The 20,833-nt window shown below is 38.0% G+C and overlaps 1 protein-coding gene across 1 annotated transcript in view; it reads right to left on the reverse strand.

Annotated features, from left to right (window-relative positions):
* Positions 1–8,750: 8,750 nt before the first annotated feature.
* The window catches only part of LOC310930934 (mannosyl-oligosaccharide 1,2-alpha-mannosidase IA), a gene marked incomplete at both ends in the record, with an annotated part of 177,310 nt that continues 165,227 nt past the window's right edge, over positions 8,751–20,833 (reverse strand). Inside the window, 5 exons of the mRNA XM_083894002.1 lie at positions 8,751–8,892; positions 12,111–12,226; positions 13,335–13,507; positions 16,473–16,692; positions 19,707–19,822. Of these exons, the coding sequence (XP_083750128.1) occupies positions 8,751–8,892; positions 12,111–12,226; positions 13,335–13,507; positions 16,473–16,692; positions 19,707–19,822 (767 nt within the window). The remainder of the gene's footprint in view (positions 8,893–12,110; positions 12,227–13,334; positions 13,508–16,472; positions 16,693–19,706; positions 19,823–20,833) is intronic.

The raw sequence follows: 20,833 nt of genomic DNA on the forward strand, positions 1-20,833 counted from the left end.
ATCTGATCAATATCATTTATTTGTTTAATGACAAATGATTGATTAACTTAAATATTTATGTTCTGTCTTTCAAATCTGCATTTTGTGAATATAACAGACACTACATAAAAAAAATAACTAGATACTAAGTTGTCCCACATCATTGGACATTTTTGTCTTGTAACCAAACATTATCAATAACAGAAAAATGTTCTTTTTAGCTGCTTAAGGCCACATTATACTTCTCCGACTGCGTAATGCGTTATCCCACTGCGTCACCACGTAGACGCCTCGAGCCTTCATACTTCTGCGTCGTGGTGATGGATACGCACTGCAATTTCCCGCCCGATCAGTAGGGGTCATACGCAAGGTTTTTGTGCTTTTGGCTACAGTGAGCAATGGTGTCCGAGAGAGAAAGACTGTTGTTGTTGCAGCAGAATAACAGTGGCCGTTTCTCACTTTTCTGTGACACGGAACGCAGTTTTAAGATAATTTGAGGGGAGAAATTGGCCATTTAGAGTCTAAACATGTGCTGTGTGTGTTAAGATATGACGTATTTATAGTTTGGCAGCAACGTTGTTGGCGGTGATCAGCTCCGCCTCTGTGGACGCTCGGTGCTCACTGTAACTAGTGCGGGATGCCGTCACTTCACGGGTAACACAATGCATTGCCATGCATTGTGGGAAAGATAGTTTATGGTCAACACGCCTTAAAGCAGCATAGACCTTCGGGCCACATAAAATGAGGTGGCGGGCCACATCTGGCCCCTGGCCTTGAGTTTGACACATGTGCATTAGTGTATTAAATTTGAAAGACCAAATAACCGACCCAAAAGTTACCACAGCTGCCAAATAACTTTTCAAGTGAAGTCATATTTTGATATTGGTAAATATTGTTTGTTTTGGTAAATTTAACCAGTATCTTGTTTTTCTTCGTACCCTCTGGTGGTACATGGACACTGTTTTGGTTTTTATTGAGTTTCTGAGATGACTTCAGTACAAATGAATGATATATAAGTCTGAAAGAGTACAAAAATAAAACCGAAAAATCCAACTATGCCTTTGTGCCGGTGCAGTGAGCCTCTGTGGACACTATCTCACACACACTCAGGATAAACTTCACTCTGAGTAGTATTTATGATTTTAGACCTTCACTGCAATAAAGATGAATATAAATAAAGTTAATGTGCAAGATTGCCGGCAATAAAAGCTGCAGCAGCATTTTATCATGAGTTGGATAATAAACTTCAGTTAAGAAATGAATGTATATATCAGTATTTCACCTTCTCTATCAGAAAAGTGTTGCTCATTGCATTTTCAAAGCTGTAAATCTCAGTCACTGCTGTGGAGACATGGAAGTATTTATGACTGTGAGACCTCAAACAATAAGCATTAGCTTTCATCAGGAGTCTGGTTTGTTTCACTTCACTCATGATGCTCCTCAAGCTCCTGAAGATTTAAAACACTAACATGGAAAACTATCTCATTAACAATAGCAACTTTAAAACGGGGAGCGACAATGGGATTTATTGATCTATATCAGGGTATCTGTGGGGTCTTAAAAAGTCTGAAATCAAATCATTTGAATTTAAAATCATGTTTATGTTTTGAAATCATGTTTTGGCATGTGGCGCCACCTACCGCCGTCTACCAATCATTGCAGTCAGTAGAGTCTCAGCTGCCGAGCAACCACGGGTTGACAGTTGGGTCAGAAAACGAAACCTAAAAGACCTCGGTATTTTGAATTTGAATGTAGTTACTGTTTTTGGCCACATTCTTACATATGGCACCTTTAAACATGGCAGGCTTTAAGACATTGGTTCTCAAAGTGCGGCCCGCGAGCCAATGGCGGCCCGCAATTAATTAAAGTTGATGGTTTTAATCCAGGAGCTACTAAAGTTGTTAAATGTTTATTGGACATTACTGGATACAGACCAATAAGTGTAAACTGTAAAACAGTAATCTGGTCATTAAAATGATTACAAATGTGATTTATTTCTGTTTTTTTCCCTTTTTTTTCCTTTGCTGGCCCTCAGTCCAATGTTGGGTTCCTAAATTGGGCCTCAGGTATCAAACCCCTGCTTTAAGACCTTCACACAACTAAACACATACTGTGTACTCATTTGCTCAATTACTCTCAGAATTTAAAAAACAATCCTCTACCCAGATTTATCACTATGTAACTATTAAGTTTGTAATCAGAAAGTATAATTGAGTGTGAATATTAAATGACAGCATGGCTGATATAAATGGAATTTCACTGGATCAGAACGCAGTTAATTATCATCACATTAAAGTTTTATTAATCATGAGTTTGATGGAGGACAGTTCAGCATGGAGTTCCATGTTGCATCACTGTTTGTGCCAAAGAAAAGACACTTTTCAGAGTTGTGATGTTAAAGAAAACCAAACAATGACTGATGCATAAAAGACATATTTGACTTTGTTCCAAACTTCACTCTGACTCGTCTGTCATGTCGTAGCCTTTGTGAACTCAACTGATGACTTGATTTCACTCTCACCAGCAACGACACAGTTCATTTCTGTAAGAAATCATAAACCCTTGATGCCCGAGATCACATGTGTCAAACTCAAGGCCCGGGGTCCAGATGTGGCCCGCCACCTCATTTTATGTGGCCCGCGAGTGATTAATTGCGGTCTATACCTTTCCCACAATGCATGGCGATTGTGTTACTCGTGTTACTAGTTTACAGTGTATCATTGTATATGCATCATGCGACGAATGAAATTTAGATTGAATTATCCACAAATGATCCCTTAATGTCCAGGAAGAGAAAGATTGATGCAGATAGAAGGCAGTTTCAAGAAAGATGTGAAGGTGAATACATGTTTAAAAACGGTGTCTTTTGTGTAGTGAGGCCGTGTCGGTCGTCAAAGAGTACGATCTAACTTTTGAATACATTCATTATTTTTGATTGTTGTGTGATGAAGAGATTATTGTGTATTCTGACAGTTTACAAACTCATATTTGTTCCATCAGTTACAGTTAAAATAAACTCTCATGTGCTTGTTCTCATCAAACCTGCTGTAGATCAGATCCTGAGTCACAGCTGAGCTCATGTTTCTGTTTTTCTAAAGTCTGATTTAAACTTTGTCGCTCAACACACTTTTGATAATTGTTGCACAGTTTTCAGTTTTTGCTTGGTGACGAGAGGAAGAGATTTTAAACTTTCTCTTACTGAGACAATAACAGGAGTCCATTGTTGAGTCAACAATAATATTGTAATATAATATGCCTCCGTAAAACTGTTCAAACTCTTCATTTTACGATAATTAGAGTCATCATTAGTTAGAGAATACTGACCAAAGGAAGAGAGTGTTCAATAAACCATGAACTAAACCTGACGGAGAGAAACGGAGCAGAAGCAGCAGAACAGGAGTTCAAAATGAAATTTCACTTTGAACTTATTCTAAAAAACTGAGTTCACTACCTGGAAAATATGACAGTCCTGATGTGGAACTATGTTTGAAGATGTTGGCTCAGTGAAAACATGTGAGAGAGACGGTGACATCACTTTACATCACAGGCTCAGAGCTGTTGTTTGTGTTTGTTTGTTTGAGAGCTGAGCAAGATGGAAAAAAATAAAATCCAAATACGCAGGAGATTAGATTATTTATGGTGACTGAACCTGTCAGTTCACTGTATTTGTTGTAGGAAAACACAGTAAAGTTTGATTGTGTGTGTGTGTGTTTATAACCTGCTATTTATGGTCTGGCGTTTTCTCTGTGCAGTGTTTCTGCAGTGAATGAAAATCAATTTCATTGTGACAGAACAGTATCTAATCAGAGCAGACACAAGGTGAAGAGGTTATAGAACACAGAGCAGTAAAAACATAACAACAAAAGGTTCTGTCTGGAGAAGGATTACTAACTTCTGACTGGGTTTTAATGAAGTTTTGCAGAGGGCTTGGTTTGACCCAAGGACAAATACGTTCAATTTAGGAGTGGAATCCAGTTAAAGTATTTAAAATGCCAATTAAATGATTTAATGGTTTAAGTATAAGCTGCCTGTTCTGTAATGTAAAGCAGGCGGCATTTGTTTTCTCAATGTGTGGATGCTTGTGTGCAAACAGCAGATATGTCAACATACAGGACGTACAATGTTCCTGACAGTGTCAACAGATTTAATATATTTCTACATCATTTTAAAATGTGAAAATATTTGCTTGTCAGAGGCACAAAGGCACTCTTGCCTCACACTAAAAAAGGCACCAGTTCAAGTCCCAGTTCAACCGAAGCCTTTCTTTATAGAGTTTGCATTTCCTCCACATGTGCATGTGGGTTTATTCCCACAGTCCAAAAACATGGAGAGGTTTACTGGACACTTTGAATTTACCGTAGGTTTGTTGGATGGATGTGAGAGTGAATGGTTGTTCATATCTATGTTGGTCCAGGGTGTTCCCCACCTTTTGCCCTATGTCAGCTGGGTTTGGCTCAAGCCCCCGACAACCCTCATGTGGAGGATAAAGCTGTAGACCAGAGGTGTCAAACTCATTTTCACTGAAGGTCACATCAGCATCATGTTACCCTCAAAGGACCAGATGTAACTGTCATACAGAATAAATGTAACTAAATGTGACCAAATATAATATAACATAAAGGTAACTACTCTGTAACATATTGTTAAATAACTTTCTGTATTTATTACTTACTTACTCGTCGCATGATGCATATACAATGATGTGATCTAGTGGCGGTGCCGTCACTTTGTGGGTAACACAATCACCATGCATTGTGGGAAATGTAGTTTATGGTCAACGCACGCCTTAAAGCAGCACAGACCTATTTTAACACAGATTTTTAAGACCAATTAATCACTCTCGGCCACATAAAATGACGTGGCGGACCACATCTGGCCCCCGGGCCTCGAGTTTGACACATGTGCTGTTCGTGGGTGAGACAAAAGCAGATGTGAAGTGTTGGCATTAGTGTATGAAAAATCATGTAAAGATGTTTGTACTAAAATGCTCTGTAAGCAAACTGCAGTGTCAGTCATGTCTGCATGTATCGTGTCCTCGTCTGCTTTTGCGTTATGAAAGTTTCTGTTAGACACAGAACAATTCTTTTGTTGTTCAGATGTATTTCTGTTGTTGACTTGTAACCAAAACATGTTGTTGTTGTCTGAAGTCACCGTGGAGTTGAAAATGTGAGTAGGTGGAGCTGACAATGTTTTGAAATCAAGTCATATTTGAAGCAGATCTTTGCTGACGTGCCACTTATTCCCTGTAAACCTGCTGTTCTGGCACAGACAGCTGGATCACGGCTGTGGCAGCGAGATAGTGACGGCTCTTCCTCCTCTGGTTACATATCGACTGAAGGTCTTACACCAAGTCAGACAGAAGCCACGACGTTTCTGTTCCTGCTGCCCTGTTCAATATGACAGTATCTGTCAGAGCAACAAAAGAAAAAGAAAAGGAAAGGAGGGACTTATTTGTAGTTTGTCCTTCACCATCAGTCTCAGGTGATTTCATCTGGACATTGATCATTTGTGCCTCGATGCTTTGTCAGGCAATCTCTCTAAAAAAAAAAGACAAATTCTGCTCTTTGTTTTTTGCCTTTTTCATGATTAAGCCTTAAGTTCAAACGGGTCATTTAGATAAGATTTACACTTAACTTACACACCTTTGTGTCAGCTCATTTTTAAGGAATACGTTTAGGAGGAATGTTACCAGCTCTGTGGCATTTGAGTACCATTTTTTAAATTACTATTAAATGTCAATAACACATGCTGCTTCAGTTTAAAGTCGATGGAAAAAGCACTCGAAGCTATCAGACTGGAATTAGAATTCAGATGACAGCACAAAGAACTGCATTCTTCTGGGAGGAGGATATTAAATCTTACTTTGCAGGCCCATCAAAGAGGTGCCATCACTGAGCCACATCAATCATATTCTGACTGACAGAGGCCGGTCTTTAATTACATCTGTGATGAACAGAGGCCATTCTAGAGTCTGTAGGGGCCCTAAGCAAAAATTCCCAGGGGGCCCTTCCTTCCAACCAGTGTTCATCACCTTTATGTTATAACTAATCTGACACCAACAAAAAATGTATGATTTTTTTTTTTCTAAAATAACATGGAGAAACCTTGTAATTAAAAAGTATGTGAAACTATAAATGTGAAGAACAATAAAATACTGTAAATAGCTTTTAAAGAACTATATAAACTTAGTAAAAAAATACATTACACTGTAAAGCAGCCATTCTCAACCTTGGGGTCGCGAGATGATTTCTGGGGGTCGCCAAATCATTTTGGAAAAATATAAAAAAAAAAAAAAGTAGAATAGAATAGTTTCCACCCCCGCAAAAAAAAAGACAAAATTTGTCACGTGGACCTCGACAATCAACTCTCAAAATGCCGTGTAATTCCCATCCCCAGTTATCATTTTATTTAATTAAAAAGAAAAAGAAAGTTTGCGTTATTTGTTTACATTTTAACCGGCTCAACTACCAGCAATACGATGGGATGTAAGCGACAATTGTCGTTCTATTACTCACATGAAAAGTTACCCTCTTGATGCTGCTGTATGTTTTTCAAAAAATCCAAAAGTGTTTCTAAATAAATACTAATAGCTGAAGTGTGTAAGTGCTTGTCTGATATGTAAATGCGACGTAGCCAACGGTGTATTGGTTGTTTCAGCACCTCGGACAGCGCTTTATCCATCATACCCATCATGCGTTCACACCGGTGTGTGTGTGTGTGTGTGTGTGTGTGGGTGGGGCGGGGAGGGGGGGGTCGCGGACAGCCGTGCATGTTAAATTGGGGGTCGCGACTCAAAAAGGTTGAGAACCACTGCTGTAAAGAACCCACCTTATAAAACAATATTACTATATGGAACAATAAAATACTGTAAATAACTGAAAAAAAACATATATAAATGGAGTAAAAAAGATATGCATTACACTGTAAATCAGTGGTTCTCAACCACGGTCGGGACCCCAAGGTTGAGAATGGCTGCTGTAAATAATCCTCTTCATTTTCCAACTTGCAGAACGATAACTTCACACAGGTTAAAGTGAGGTGGGGCCCCTTTAGGGAGGTTTACTACTGAGATGTCATTGCAAATTGCTCATTGTTCAGTAAAAACAGCCCTGAAGCTCAGAGTGTCGGGGCCCCTATCGGCTCAGGGCCCCAAGCAGTTGCCTGTTCACAATCTGCGCCTCTGGTGATGAACATTCCTGGGAGCAAATACCAAAACAGACGTGGCCAGTTCCTTACCTTTTAAGTTGCTAACCACATATTAACCAAGTACATACAACACCAATTAAAAAAAGACAGAACATCAGTGATTGTTTAAATGTACAAAGTTGCACAGTTATTTTATCAGTATTTGAAAATATTCAACAATTAAAGTTAAATCAAACAGTAAGAATAAGTAACAATAATTAATATCAGCAATAATAGCTAGACTTAAAATCAGAACTTTTTTAATGTTTTTAAAATCTTTTTTTTACTGAAACACCTGAGGGAAGCAAATCAAAAGAGAACCCAGAAAAAAAAAATAACCACTGGAGTTTAGAAGAAGAAGAAGAAGAAAAATAAATCACAAAATCATGTCATGACGAGCTCACACAGGATCACTCACTTCATATGTACAGAACATTCACTCTATAGCTGCACAGGACAGCGTTAATGACAGTGAACAGTCATCTCTGCAGTCTGAACAGCATCTGCATGGAGTCCACATGTAAAGGCAGGTGAAGCAGAGGAAACACAACAGAAACAGGAGAGAAAAAAACATTTGGAGCGACCTGGCAAATTCCTTCTTTTTCCTTTAAGCTTGTATCACAGTTAGAGAAGTGACAGGCGTCCATTTGTTACTCCCATTTTTAAAGGCTGACAGGACTGAGAAAGCATCGTCCTGTTCCAACACAAAGAAAACTAAAAAACATGGTCCCTGGCTGCATGAGACGCTGCCACAGTCCTTTAAACCTCCTAACTTCAAACAAATGATAATCAAGAACTCATTCAAGCTCGTTTCAGAGAGAAACATGACATCAACATTAGTTCAGAGGCGGATAATCGTGTTTGTACATTAATCAATTACAGTTCATGTAGTAAATATTCCTTTCCGTCAACTCTCACCAAAAAACACGTTAACTGGAAAAGATGGAATTAGAAATGCAAAGAAACCTTTGGTCAAAGAGCGCAGCTACTAACAAGGAAAACAAAAAATGCAGTGACAAGATTTAAGGAAATCATTCATCAGTTAAGATGAACAAAAACAACAAAATCAAAGAGCAAAACTCAAGTGGTTTTTTAAACGTTTCTCCCTCTTTCTAACAATATAGTTCAACCCTCTTCTCGTACATTTGGGTCTGCAAGTTATACTGTTTCCTCACAGAGGAAAGAAGGAATGAAAAAGGTGCTCTTTTCATGAAAGTCATGTTTGTTTTTGATTGTCCACAAAAAAGAAGTGCCGGCAGAAAGTAACGCCGGCTCAAGGATATACAATCACAGCGTAAAACCACAACATCCTTTCCAGGGAAGGAATTTAAGGTCTTTAAGACGCTCTTGAAATTCTGAACCTGCTGAGAATCTGTGTTTATACTTATGACTGTGTGTGTGTGTGTGTGTGTGTGTGTGTGTGTGTGTGTGTGTGTGTGTGTGTGTGTGTGTGTGTGTGTGTGTGTGTGTGTGTGTGTGTGTGTGTGTGTGTGTGTGTGTGTGTGTGTGTGTGTGTGTGTGTGTGTGTGTGTGTGTGTGTGTGTGTGTGTGTGTGTGTGTGTGTGTGTCTGCTGTTGTCTTCAGTCTTATTTAGACACAGTCTTATCCTGTGTCTCTTCACTCTGCAGACAGCTCTTACGAACAACAGGCAGCGGATGAGCTTCTGTGTTGAAGACCCAGTCCTCCAGTGGAAGGAGGTCATCGTCAGAGAAGAGCAGGTACAGATACCTGAACACAGAGAAATCATCCAGTTTACATTCATTTATTCATTCAAGACCACTTTTCAGGCATGAATACAATCTAAAGTTTTTAAAGCTCACATAGAGTGGTCCTGTTGCACATATATGTTAGTTATGGAGGTCTACTTACATACATTAACTTGTTTTTATGGTCAAAAACCTCCTAGTTGCTGTAAATGAGCTGATAGAAATCTCTCCTTACTGACGCTCTCCTCAGCCGCGATATTTCAGACTGAAATCTCACACCCAGAAGACAGAGTGTGTTGTGATTGGCCAGCCAGTGTAGAGCCTTCTCAACTGTGATTGGCCAGTACCGGGAAGTGACATAATTAGCACACCAGCTCTCAGAAGCACAGCGCCCCCCTCTGGAACGGTGGATGCACTGCTCCTCATTATCAAAACATTGTTTTAACAGTGTTTAAAAATAGCTTCTTCACGACTCCCCGCCTCAGTCCCTTTGACGACCTTTGACCCAGAGTCAGACCCAGAGTCAGAAGACACTGTCGCTCGTGAAACACCTCCACAACGGACGTTATTCTTCTTCTGTGGTTCAATGTACGCAAACGGATGTGCCCGGACTAGTACCCGGAGCAGGAGGATCTGCTGTTCAGGAGAAATGCTGTTTACGTAACCGGACCAGGTTTTTTCAGAGATCTCTCTGAGCCTGAGATTACAATAAAACACAGTGTTCTCAGCAGTGACTGAACTGTTTGTTTAGAACCTTCAGGGCTTCATAAACAACGTAATGACGCAGATACACACTAAAAAACAGAGTTAATAGGAACTTCTGGTCTAGTTCCACTTTAATGTTAAATATTCCCTTCTATACATGTTAGAGTGTCAGACTGTGGTCTTGACAATAGGATGTTATTACTGCAGTGGAGGTTGGTGAATGTTACTCGAGGACAATATGAAAATAATCCTGATAAATGGACTATGATGCAATCCAGAAAAGTTTACTTTTTATTATAGAACAATTTGATGTGATACAGTTGTTTGTTTTCAAATGCAAAGTAAATTACTATTTATCTTTGAAGTCACATAAAACCAGAGAATCTTATGTATGTTTTTCATTAGATTGCACAAATAATGTCTGAATTATTGAAGCACAGTCAGATTAAAAACTTGAGGCCAGCTGTGACAAAGCCTTAGCTCATTTTATTTAATTTATTACATTTTCAAAGCCTGTCTAAAACTGAGAACAAAATGAATCTAATAGTTTCACTTATGACACAAATTAGAGTTTAAGTACAAAGGGAGATGAAAAATACTATTGGATACAGAGCAGCGTGTCGGCTCATTGAGATAATATCAAAGTAATACTGCATTACACAGACATCCACGTTCTATTTTTTTAATGCCTTAAATAATTCAGACAAATCATTCTAACACTAAGATCAAGATTGTTATTAATCTAGATTATTAGTTTGAAGAGACAGTGATGAACAGCAGAGCAGCTTCATCACCTGGTTCATCACAGTGGTCCATGTATTAGTGTATTTATAAAAGATTACAGATGTGTTGTATCTGTTAATTAATACACCCAGACTATATATAAACCTTTCTTATGTCTTACTGTGCTGATCTACCTCAAAACTCTTTGACACTTTCTGCTGAATCATACAAGCCTGTATTTTCTTCAAAGATTTATCTTCATCTCAGCTTTCATCTGCTTTCTGGAACAGTTTTAAACCACTTCCATTTTATTCCACCTACACAAACTTTTATGATCAGTCTGTTTGGTTTTAAAGAGGGTGTTTGTTAGTATTAGTGCTAAAGAGGGTGATAGAGTAGCAAAGGCCAAACTGTCAGCTTGTCCTTGTCTTTAGTATGAAAACAAGTGTTTATCGTAACACAAACCTTGTAGGATCCTGGTGCTGATCATTTCTTTACTCTTCATGTTTGGTTGTTTTTGTTTTTCAAACGAGGAAGATGGTCTTTGTTGACTCTTAAACACTGATCGTCTGTGTCTCACAGTACAATTCATGGATGGAACAGATATTAGGCCCAGATACATCCTTAGCTTCCTAGTGTTTGTATGTGGTCATTAATGCAGAATGTTAAAGGTGCCATATGTAAGAATGTGGCCAAAAACAGTTACTACATTCAAATTCAAAATACCGAGGTCTTTTAGGTTTCGTTTTCTGACGTAACTGGCAACCCGTGGTTGCTCGGCAGCTCAGACTCTATTGACTGCAATGATTGGTAGACGGCGGTAGGTGGCGCCACATGCCAAAACATGATTTCAAAACATAAACATGATTTGCAGTGTATGCTAAATATTTTTTTTTTTATGCAAATACTTTGTCTGTACTGTTGTTGTTGGTGAGTTCAGAATGTTGGTGGTTTTGTTACTTAAAGGTGCATTATGTAATAAATCATAAAATCCTCCTAATATGTCACAGAGACTCAGGAATAATGTTCATATAACAAACTGAACTCACCAACAACAACAGTACAGACAAAATATTTGCATTAAAAATATATTTCGCAGACTGTAAATCATGTTTATGTTTGGAAATCATGTTTTGGCATGTGGCGCCACCTACCGCCGTCTACCAATCATTGCAGTCAGTAGAGTCTTAGCTGCCAGTTACGTCAGAAAACCAAACCTAAAAGACCTCGGTATTTTGAATTTGAATGTAGTAACTGTTTTTGGCCACATTCTTACATATGGCACCTTTAAATTTTTAATCCAAAATTAGCAGCTATTTCAATTAATAAGTTGTAAATAATTAAAAAAATGTATCTATTTGTATCCGTTTACTGTACATGCAACACAAAATGTTAGTAAAAGGGTTGACTAACCCACTGGCTGGACAGCTTTACGAAAAGCTGGCCCTCTGGAAATGTTAGTTGAATAATCCTGGTGTAAAGGAATCATGGTATTCATGTTTCTTTTATCTATCTATTTATGAATACATGCATGAACATGTTAGTGCTGGTCGGTAACTTTGCTGCATCTCTCCACCATTTGGTGCTGTCCAATCCAATAATGACAAAATGCCTGATAAAACCTTAACAGATTAGTCATTGAATGCATGTGAAACTCTTTGCACGGACGTGGAACAGCCCTTATTATTATGATGCCATTAAGCAATAATTCACTAACAATAACCTTCTTGTGGCAGTTGATTTCTATGTCTGCACCAAACATGGAATCTTTTTGGCATACGTTTTGTGAAGTGTTACCAAAATAGGACTCACTTGAGCGTCTCTGAGAGGAAGAAGCTCTGTTGCATGTTGTCGTGACTGACTGTCACGGTGTAAACATCTCTGATCCCAGAGAAGCCAGACTCCACTCTGCAGTGCTCCTCAAGGGCCTGACAGGAAACAGACAGGGTGGAAGTGTGCACACATACATTCAAAAACATAGGTAAAGACTCTCTCTCACAGTTGCAATGTGAGCGCACAGTGAATATTCATTGTTCATGCATATTTAATCTGTCCTCACAGAGATACCTTCTCACAAAAAAGAGATATTAATCTCATGTCAATGATTGGCTATGGCTAACCCAACGTCCACGTCAAGTCTCTCAGCTTTCACACAAGGGAAGTTTAAGCAAAGCTAAACCTGACTAATGCTAATGGGGAGTGGCTGAACTAGCCAAGCAGATTAGCACATTATTAGCCCTGCTACAAAAAAGCCGGCTTTTCCACACTAATTAACAAAGAAGCTTTTTATCTTTTGTCTTCTTATCTTTTATCTGATTCTATCTTATTTTATTTTGCACTATTTTATTGTTTTTATTGTTTTTAATTACTTTTGTGTTTCCTCTTTATTTATTTATTTCTTGTAAAGCACTTTGGATCACCGAAAGGATTGTTGTAAAGGGCTGTATAAATAAAGTACATTTACATTTACATTTACATGTTCATGAAGAGAACAGTTGAACACTGCTTTCAACCTCTGTGTCAGATAATTAAAGGCCTGTCAAAGTCGTCAGCCTGATCTCTGCAAACCTCCACCCACTAAATTAATGCTAAATATATCATGCCGGTCTTCTCCAGTTTACTGTCTATTACCACATTAATAACGGTGCTCCTCACATAACCTTCACCTCCTGATAGCGGGGTAGCTTCATCTAGAATCTAATGTAAAGTGCCACAAAATATCAGGGAAGCTATTACAGGGTAATTAAGGGTGTTTAAAGGAATTACATAATCAGTGTGTGTAGAAAGTCAGTCACTCTCAGGAAGGAATAAGGGAAAAACAAAAAACTGCCAAGCTAACTTTTCTGTCTATTTAGTGATTGTTGATACTGTAAATTTTGTTCTGCTCTCTTTTTACACCTTTCAATTTAATAATGTGAAGACTAAAGGAGCTATATGCTGAACAATTCATAAAGATTTAAGTTACATTTAAAATAAATGATTAAGGCCCACAACAAAAATGTATATACATACAATACAATATGTTTTCTATTTTACCTCAACAGCCTCCCAGCCCCACTCCCTGTACTTGGGGTCGTGTGTGAGTCTCCACATGTACATGTAGCTCTCGATCACTTCTGGTCGTAGGATGTAATATCTGTCACTCAGTCTGGTCGCCGTGGCCTCAGCGCCGCTGTCAAATCTGAACGCCTCAGGTCCCAGTTTGGTGGCTGATAGAAATTAAGGACAAGACGACAGAAACATTAATCCCTGTCAGGTAACAGATGTTCACCTAACTGATCTGCAGGGGATTTAAAAACATACACGTCATGTTCCTGCCTTATTTAAAGGTTAAGAGAAACATCATCACTTTGACTATTTTTGTTATTCTCATTTTATCGCCTTCCTTCAGCAACAATTCATCAGAGCTGAGATCCTATTCATGATGCTACACAAAGACATCTGTTCTTGGCTAAGACAGGATAAGAGCATTAAATACCAACCTCTTAAATTTAGAAACACTTACATTTCATCATGATTGTTTATTGTATCATATTCAGAAGCATGATATCCTCAGTTTCTTTATGATCGCTGATGACTGCTAAAAACCAGAAGGAATTAGACTCAGACTAATTAGAATTAGTATTTTTGAATCGAGAATCCTTTGAATCGAATCGTAGTTTCTGTATCCTTAGAATACATTAGAACTATTTGCTTCTGCTCCAGAACTTTCAGCCATATTCATTTCTCATGTTGTGCCTCCAGGAAAAAAAGTGGATCGTTTTTTGACGATTTTTCTGGTCTGTTAAGTCCACCTGATATTCTTAGAAACAGGAGGAGTGAGTCTAGGAGTGACCTTTAACAGAAACCTCATGAATTTATACACAATTCTTTGAAGAAAACATCACATTAAGAAAGTATCGCAATTATAAATCATTACCTCTAGACTCTACAGTGTGTTTGCTGATGTGTATGTGTATATATATATTAACACCTTAAAAATACCTTGAAATGTTAGTATTGATTGATTACAGTCTTATGCCACTTTTCCTTTGAAAGGTAAAAACCCACTCAGTGCAAACACGTCTGGTGTCCACAGCTCAGACAGATTATTTCAGAATGTCACTCGTCTGCTGCATGGTTAAAAATCTCATTTCCAGAAAATGACCTCAGTGAGCTTTATTCAGGTCTGTTATTTTTAAAGAAATGATGACTAAATGTAATGTAATCATCACTCTCCTTATCCTTAATGGACATAATAGTGTTCATATTATTCTTAATATTAATCAGTGTAAAAAAACATGGCAGAAACTGAGAGGAGCAGCAGAATGAGTGTCATTATTAAACAGCAGTCGCTTAAAGCATTATCTCTGACAGACGGCTGATCCACAGACTACTAATCACCATCCAGTACCTTTTAATGAGAGTGGATGATGATGACAGAGCCACAGGTTATGATTTGAATCACATTAACTTACTTTAAAAGACAGTTTAAAAGACAGAAGGAACTTGAGGATGATTCAATAGAAGAGCTTGAAATGAGGAGAGGAGATTATATTTAGGGCAAAGACAGATGTGAAGAGATCAGACATAAGTCTACCCAAGAAAATCGAAGGTACGTTTGCTCATCATTTTTTCCCTTGTTCACTTGTTCTTGCATTTTTCTCCTGGGGAAATGTTATAGTCTGTGACTGCATCCGTGTTTTCTACTCAGTCTAATTTATAGGTTAGAACCACGGTAAATTTCCCATGGAATCAATTTTTATCACAATGTTCTCTCTTCCATAACGTCTCCCTTTTTATTCTTCCTCTTAAATTACAACAAGCTGTTTCTATCTAACACACTTAGAGACACCTGCACGTCTGCTTCTTACAGCTGTAAACATGAGCAAAGTTTACATTCTTGCTGCTTCTTATTAGGCCTGATGTCCTTCTGTTGAGGTGAAGACAAAACAAATCTCCTATTGAGTCAGAAAAACAAAATTAATGGTGAAGTTAAAGTGTTTTGGATGTGCATGACGTACTGATGCATAGTCAACACTGATTGTGTTTGCATTCACTGAAAAAATTACACCATGGAATCTGGTTTTTAGCAACTTAAATAATAATATGTATGCACACTAAAGTCTATGATATCTCCAAGAATATGTTTTATGCTTCTTCATCTTTATCTGGCTGTTTGTTTACAGCCTTTCCAGACTGGAAAAAGAAGTTTGGGTGAATTCCAATTCCTTGTTAACCCTCAATCTCAAAAATGTTCTCCCTCTAGTGCAAGTTCTGTCCTGATTCTCAGAAAAATTAAGTTGAGGCCAAGTTTAAGGGCTGTATCGCCCTCAATATTGAGATTTTCTGAGACCACCCTTGGGAACAAGGGCTACCCAGAATGCATTGCGTGTTTTCACATAACAAAGATGGCGCCAAAAGCAGCGAAACGAGTACGCTACAAATGAAGTATTTCTTTGTTAATAGAGATATAAAAATGATCTTAGTTTAGGCCCATATTATGGATTACTGACGTCATTGTTGCGTAACATTTATTGCGTAACATATTTTACGATGGTTTGCTATGGTTTACTTTTCAATAAGTCGTGGTGTGTGGTAACTGTCAGCTGAATATTTGTATGAGTATCATCTTATAACTAACTGACAACCTAATAACTTGACTGACAAACGGATCAGAATAAATAATCCTGACGTAAATGTCTTCTTCTTCTTCTTCTTTTTCATTTAAGGGGTGTCCCATTACTAAGTGACAAAAAAACCCTCAACACTTGGTTTTGAGGCCAGTTAAGATTAAGGGTTGAGCTTAAGGGTTAAGATAGGAATTGGAATTAGTCCTTGGATTTACTTAAGTGACACAAACGTACTAAATGATGCAGCATTAGAGCAGCAGCCCCTTGAGCCCACGAGCTAAAAACACAGATTCTCTTTCTGGATTTATGGTGTAGACTTAATTAGGTGAGCCTTTTGTTTTAAAAGCATTAGATATAAATTAGATTTTCTTGTGTTCCCACTGGCACCTAAAGTAAGACCTTGCCTCTCTATCTCTTCAAGGGTAAAATAAATGAGTAGGTAAGTAACTTATCTTTTGATTTGACATGGTGCATCTGAAGTTAAGCAGCAGTCACTGCCCTAAGCAAGGATTGTTACACCTATTAAATGAAGGTCTTCATAATCCCAGACTTTTCCTCTCACCTGAGCGTGTGTAGCTTTCATGGCATGTGTGTGTAATCTCAGCAGCCAAGTCCAGGTAGTGTTGTCTTTTCTCTGGAGAACCGTCATCAGCTCCAATGCCAATCATTCCCCCAGAGAAGCAGGCAAGGTGACCCATCTTATGGTCCAGGATCCCACCTCTCCACTCAGCCATGTAGGTGAGACCACCGGGCGACTTCTGTACCAGATTAGCTTCAATGGCCTGTAGTCACATGCAGATGAGAATAATTCAGTAATCACTGACATGGACATCATGTTGATCCCAGAGAGAAAAGGTGAAAAAGAAAACTGCAAAACCAGATGTTTTTTTGTTAATTTGCCTACACTCACTGAGTGAGTTGACTGTGTTTTACTTTCCCAATGTTTGAGATAATTATTGTCTGAAACGTGAGAATGTATTGAGACCATACATTACGTTCTTGCACTTGCAGGTTTAAATTTCTTACTATTAACCCATTGACGCCGGGAAAGCATTGCCGCATTTCTAGCATTGACGCCGGGAGAGCGGCTGCACGTTTTATTCTACCATAGACGCCGTAAAGAGGATACGTCAATTTTCAGGGGTATAAGGGTTCCTCGTGACATTGTTTTGAAATGACTTCTCACAAACATGGAGGACTTTAACAGTGGAGAGATTTCTGAAGGCAGTGATTTTAAGGAGTTTTTCGTCTTCGATGACGTCATCGCTGATAACTTCGAACGCACTGAACAAATCGACCAGGATTTATTGTTAAGACATAATTATGTTTGACGACGAGGAGGTCGGCGATAACGACGATAAATACCATGTGTTTACAACCGTGCACCAGGGGGCGACAGTGGATTTACCTGCAGATGCCACAATGTGAAGCAGACTGTTACAGTCATTACATGCTGTTCTTGTTCTTCACACTCTATCAGGACTAAATCAAGTTGATATTACTTTATTTTCTTACTGTTTTTTAATTGAAAATAGTTATTCACTTTAATTTTACATTTTTGTATATAAATAAACTCAATTTCACAGGGAAGCCACAGGTGTAAGCTCTCAAATACTTTTTGAATTGTGTTCCTATATCTGTTACAGAGGCTGAGAAATCATTTAGTCGGCTTTGAAGCTCAGGTTTTAGAGGCATTGAGACACATTTTTTTGCATCACATGCTCCACAGGGGGTCCTATGCAAATCCTTTAAAGGGAAGTTTTCCATTTGTTTTTCAACTTAGTGCAGATATTTACCAGCAGAACGAGCCTCTTTGTTGCCATTTGTTGTCAGTGTTTTGTAATCCATAAGGGAGAATCCAGAAGATCATCTCAATCATTTTCTCTCTTATAGCGACTGTTTTTATGTCCCTTTGCCTGTTCTGTCTGGTCTGAGACTGCATTTGAATGTGTGTCTGTGATCTTCTGCAGCAGCTTCTCACAAAGTGCTGATTATTAAAGATTAAACGTTTTCAATCATTCATCAACTTTATTTTTAACAGCTCTTTTAGGAATAAATGCAGCCCCTTTCCGATCTACTCTAGTTAGGATGAGTGGGATATTTGATAACTATATTATATCAGGAAAGTGAAAACCAGCATAAGAACATGAGGCTGTTTCCTACCACTGCTGTGCATATACAAGAAACCTGTATTTATGACGAGGGTTGATCAAGAATACAACCTGCAATAACAGACCAACGTAATGTGTATAATATAAAAGCTTATGCATTCCATGTTCTTTTATAAAGAATCTTGAGGGTTGAAAGATCATTTTCTCACCACGTTCCTGTTGTAAACAGTAATTATAGCACAGAATAATCAGCATTGTTTTATTTAGTAATCTACTTTTATTTGAATGCCAAAGATAATGAGCTGTGTTGCGCCGTAACCTTTGACCCCTGTAGAAACATACAACAGTGTTCGTCAATTAAAATTCACTGAGGTCCAGATGGACACATTTCCCCAAGCAATGGTCCACTACATCATCATATCACTGTCTTAATCTTAAACAGTGATTATAATTATAACATCAATTATGTGAAAATAATAAATTGGGCCTGTATAACACATAAGTACCTATTTTTAGAAGGTAGGGGAAATAATAAAATATAAAGGTTAAATTAAGATCCGGATTTACCTTTAATGTAAATCTGTCGTTTTGATTAAAAAACTCTGTTTTGGCACAATTCAGGTGTTATTACTTTGTTCTGAATTAACATAATATACTGTATTCCCACTCACTCACTGACAGTAGCTCATTGAAATTCACACACGTAAGTGGCTGATTCATGTCAAATGATGATTTACAACATGTTATTGCGCTTCATTTCTTAGACGTCTAGTGCTGTAAGGGTTAGAAAGACTGTGACAGTTAAATCAGAAAGTCTTTGTGGATATTCTCAGTGTTTTATCGGGCACAGATCTGAATTTTACTGTGTCTGAGTCCAGATTTGGACTGTGTTCTGCTTATTGGCGACCTCTGTCATACGATATATAACTTTAACAAAATAGCGTAAAGATCCTTTTCCATTTAAATACCACATCGCAGGGGAAAAGAGGAGTCTGTAATTAATGGTTCTGCCTCTGGCTTTGACCCTCTGATAAGAAGTGAGAAAAATCTCTATGGCCAGTAATCTTAAATTACTGTCCTAAATGACTGCAATACTGTAATTGTAGCCGGAGGAAATGTTCTTTACTCTGCCATTATCTTCATTAAAGAGTAAAATAGACAGCTTCTGATCTATGTTGTGCATTTATTGTGCAGAGCATTGATTTAGTTGATAGTGTGTGGGCTAAGATTTTACAACAGTGCATGAGTACACAAGTAAATTGCTAATAATGTTATTTTTACACTTTTCTTCAATTGTCTTCAATTAGTGTTGAGGCCACAGCAGTGCAAGGTTAATTATGATATGTTGTACTTAATTTCAGTAGCACAATCATTTTTTGTTAAAATGAATCTGCCTGTGGACAAACACAACTTTTCTTCCTTAATTTGATCACTTTTTAACACTTAACCAGAAGACAAGATCGTACAAGCCGTGTGGTTTTATTTATAAAATATCTGTTATCCCGGAATAACACCATGTGTAACATTAACAACACTAACACTGGTCTGAAAATAGAAAAACAGATATTTTATCAGCCTTTTGTGGTTTTGTCTGTCTTTTTGTAAACTTTGTTGTGATACAAGTTTCAAAGTCTTGTGCAAACGAATACGTAGAACACAACACACATTTGTCACATCTGACATACCTCCAGTGCACTGTAGTACATGGTCTTTGCATCATCATCCGTCTTGTCAGACATAAGATATGATTTGATGAGATACTCGTAGAAACTGTCCCCAAGGCCACCGATGGAAACGTGATCTAATGAGGAAAACACATCAGCAGCATTATACTCTGTAACTGCAGGTCTCAAACTCTTTAAATCATTAAAACTACTAATAATAAATAATAAAATAACCAGACTAACTGGACTCAAAGTCATGTTCAAGTGTTTGTGTTTTTGGTAGAACATCTAAAACATATTATTGTAAAAAAAATTTAACCTTTCTTGGCTTTTATGGTGGAAACTATTTACTTTAATTGTCAAAACCAACTTAACCTGAGGAAGTGTGAAGTTTAAAGGTGCATTATGTAATAAATGATAAAATCCTCCTAATATGTCACAGAGACTCAGGAATAATGTTCATATAACAAACTGAACTCACCAACAACAACAGTACAGACTAAATATTTACATTAAAAAAATATATTTTGCAGACTGTAAATCATGTTTATGTTTTGAAATCATGTTTTAGCATGTGGCGCCACCTACTGCCGTCTACCAATCATTGCAGTCAGTAGATTCTTAGCTGCCGAGCAACCACGGGTTGCCAGTTATTTGATGATTTTCCTAGTGTTTTCTCCTAAAGATGACTATAATATTGCTGTGGAGGCGTGAATGAGTGTTCATCTATCCACTCATGCTCATTGTGTGCACACACACCTTTGCAAACTCCCCCACAAGGTTATCACAGTGCTGCTGTGTTTGTCCTTGACGCAGACAGATGAGGGAAAGCTGTGAAGCTAAAGCTTGGTTTTTCCTTTGGGGCAGTAAATATATACAGTTTTGCTTTTCTGCCAGCTCACACAAAACACGCTCCCTCTGTAATCATCCAGATTACTACCTTAACAGTGGCAGCATCATGTAATCCCCTTTTTTTGTTGTACCTCATTTTAGGTAAATCTGAAAGATCCAATTTCCTGGAGTAATTGAAACCATTAGCATTTTAATAACCCCGAGCAATGGGAGCCATATAGCCACTGCTATGAGCCTGATATTAACAATGAAAAGGAATAGACAAATGCATGGATGGATGAAACGAATGAACAGCT

The sequence above is a fragment of the Microchirus variegatus genome, assembly GCF_963457635.1.
Source record: "Microchirus variegatus genome assembly, chromosome: 1".
NCBI lineage: Eukaryota > Metazoa > Chordata > Actinopteri > Pleuronectiformes > Soleidae > Microchirus > Microchirus variegatus.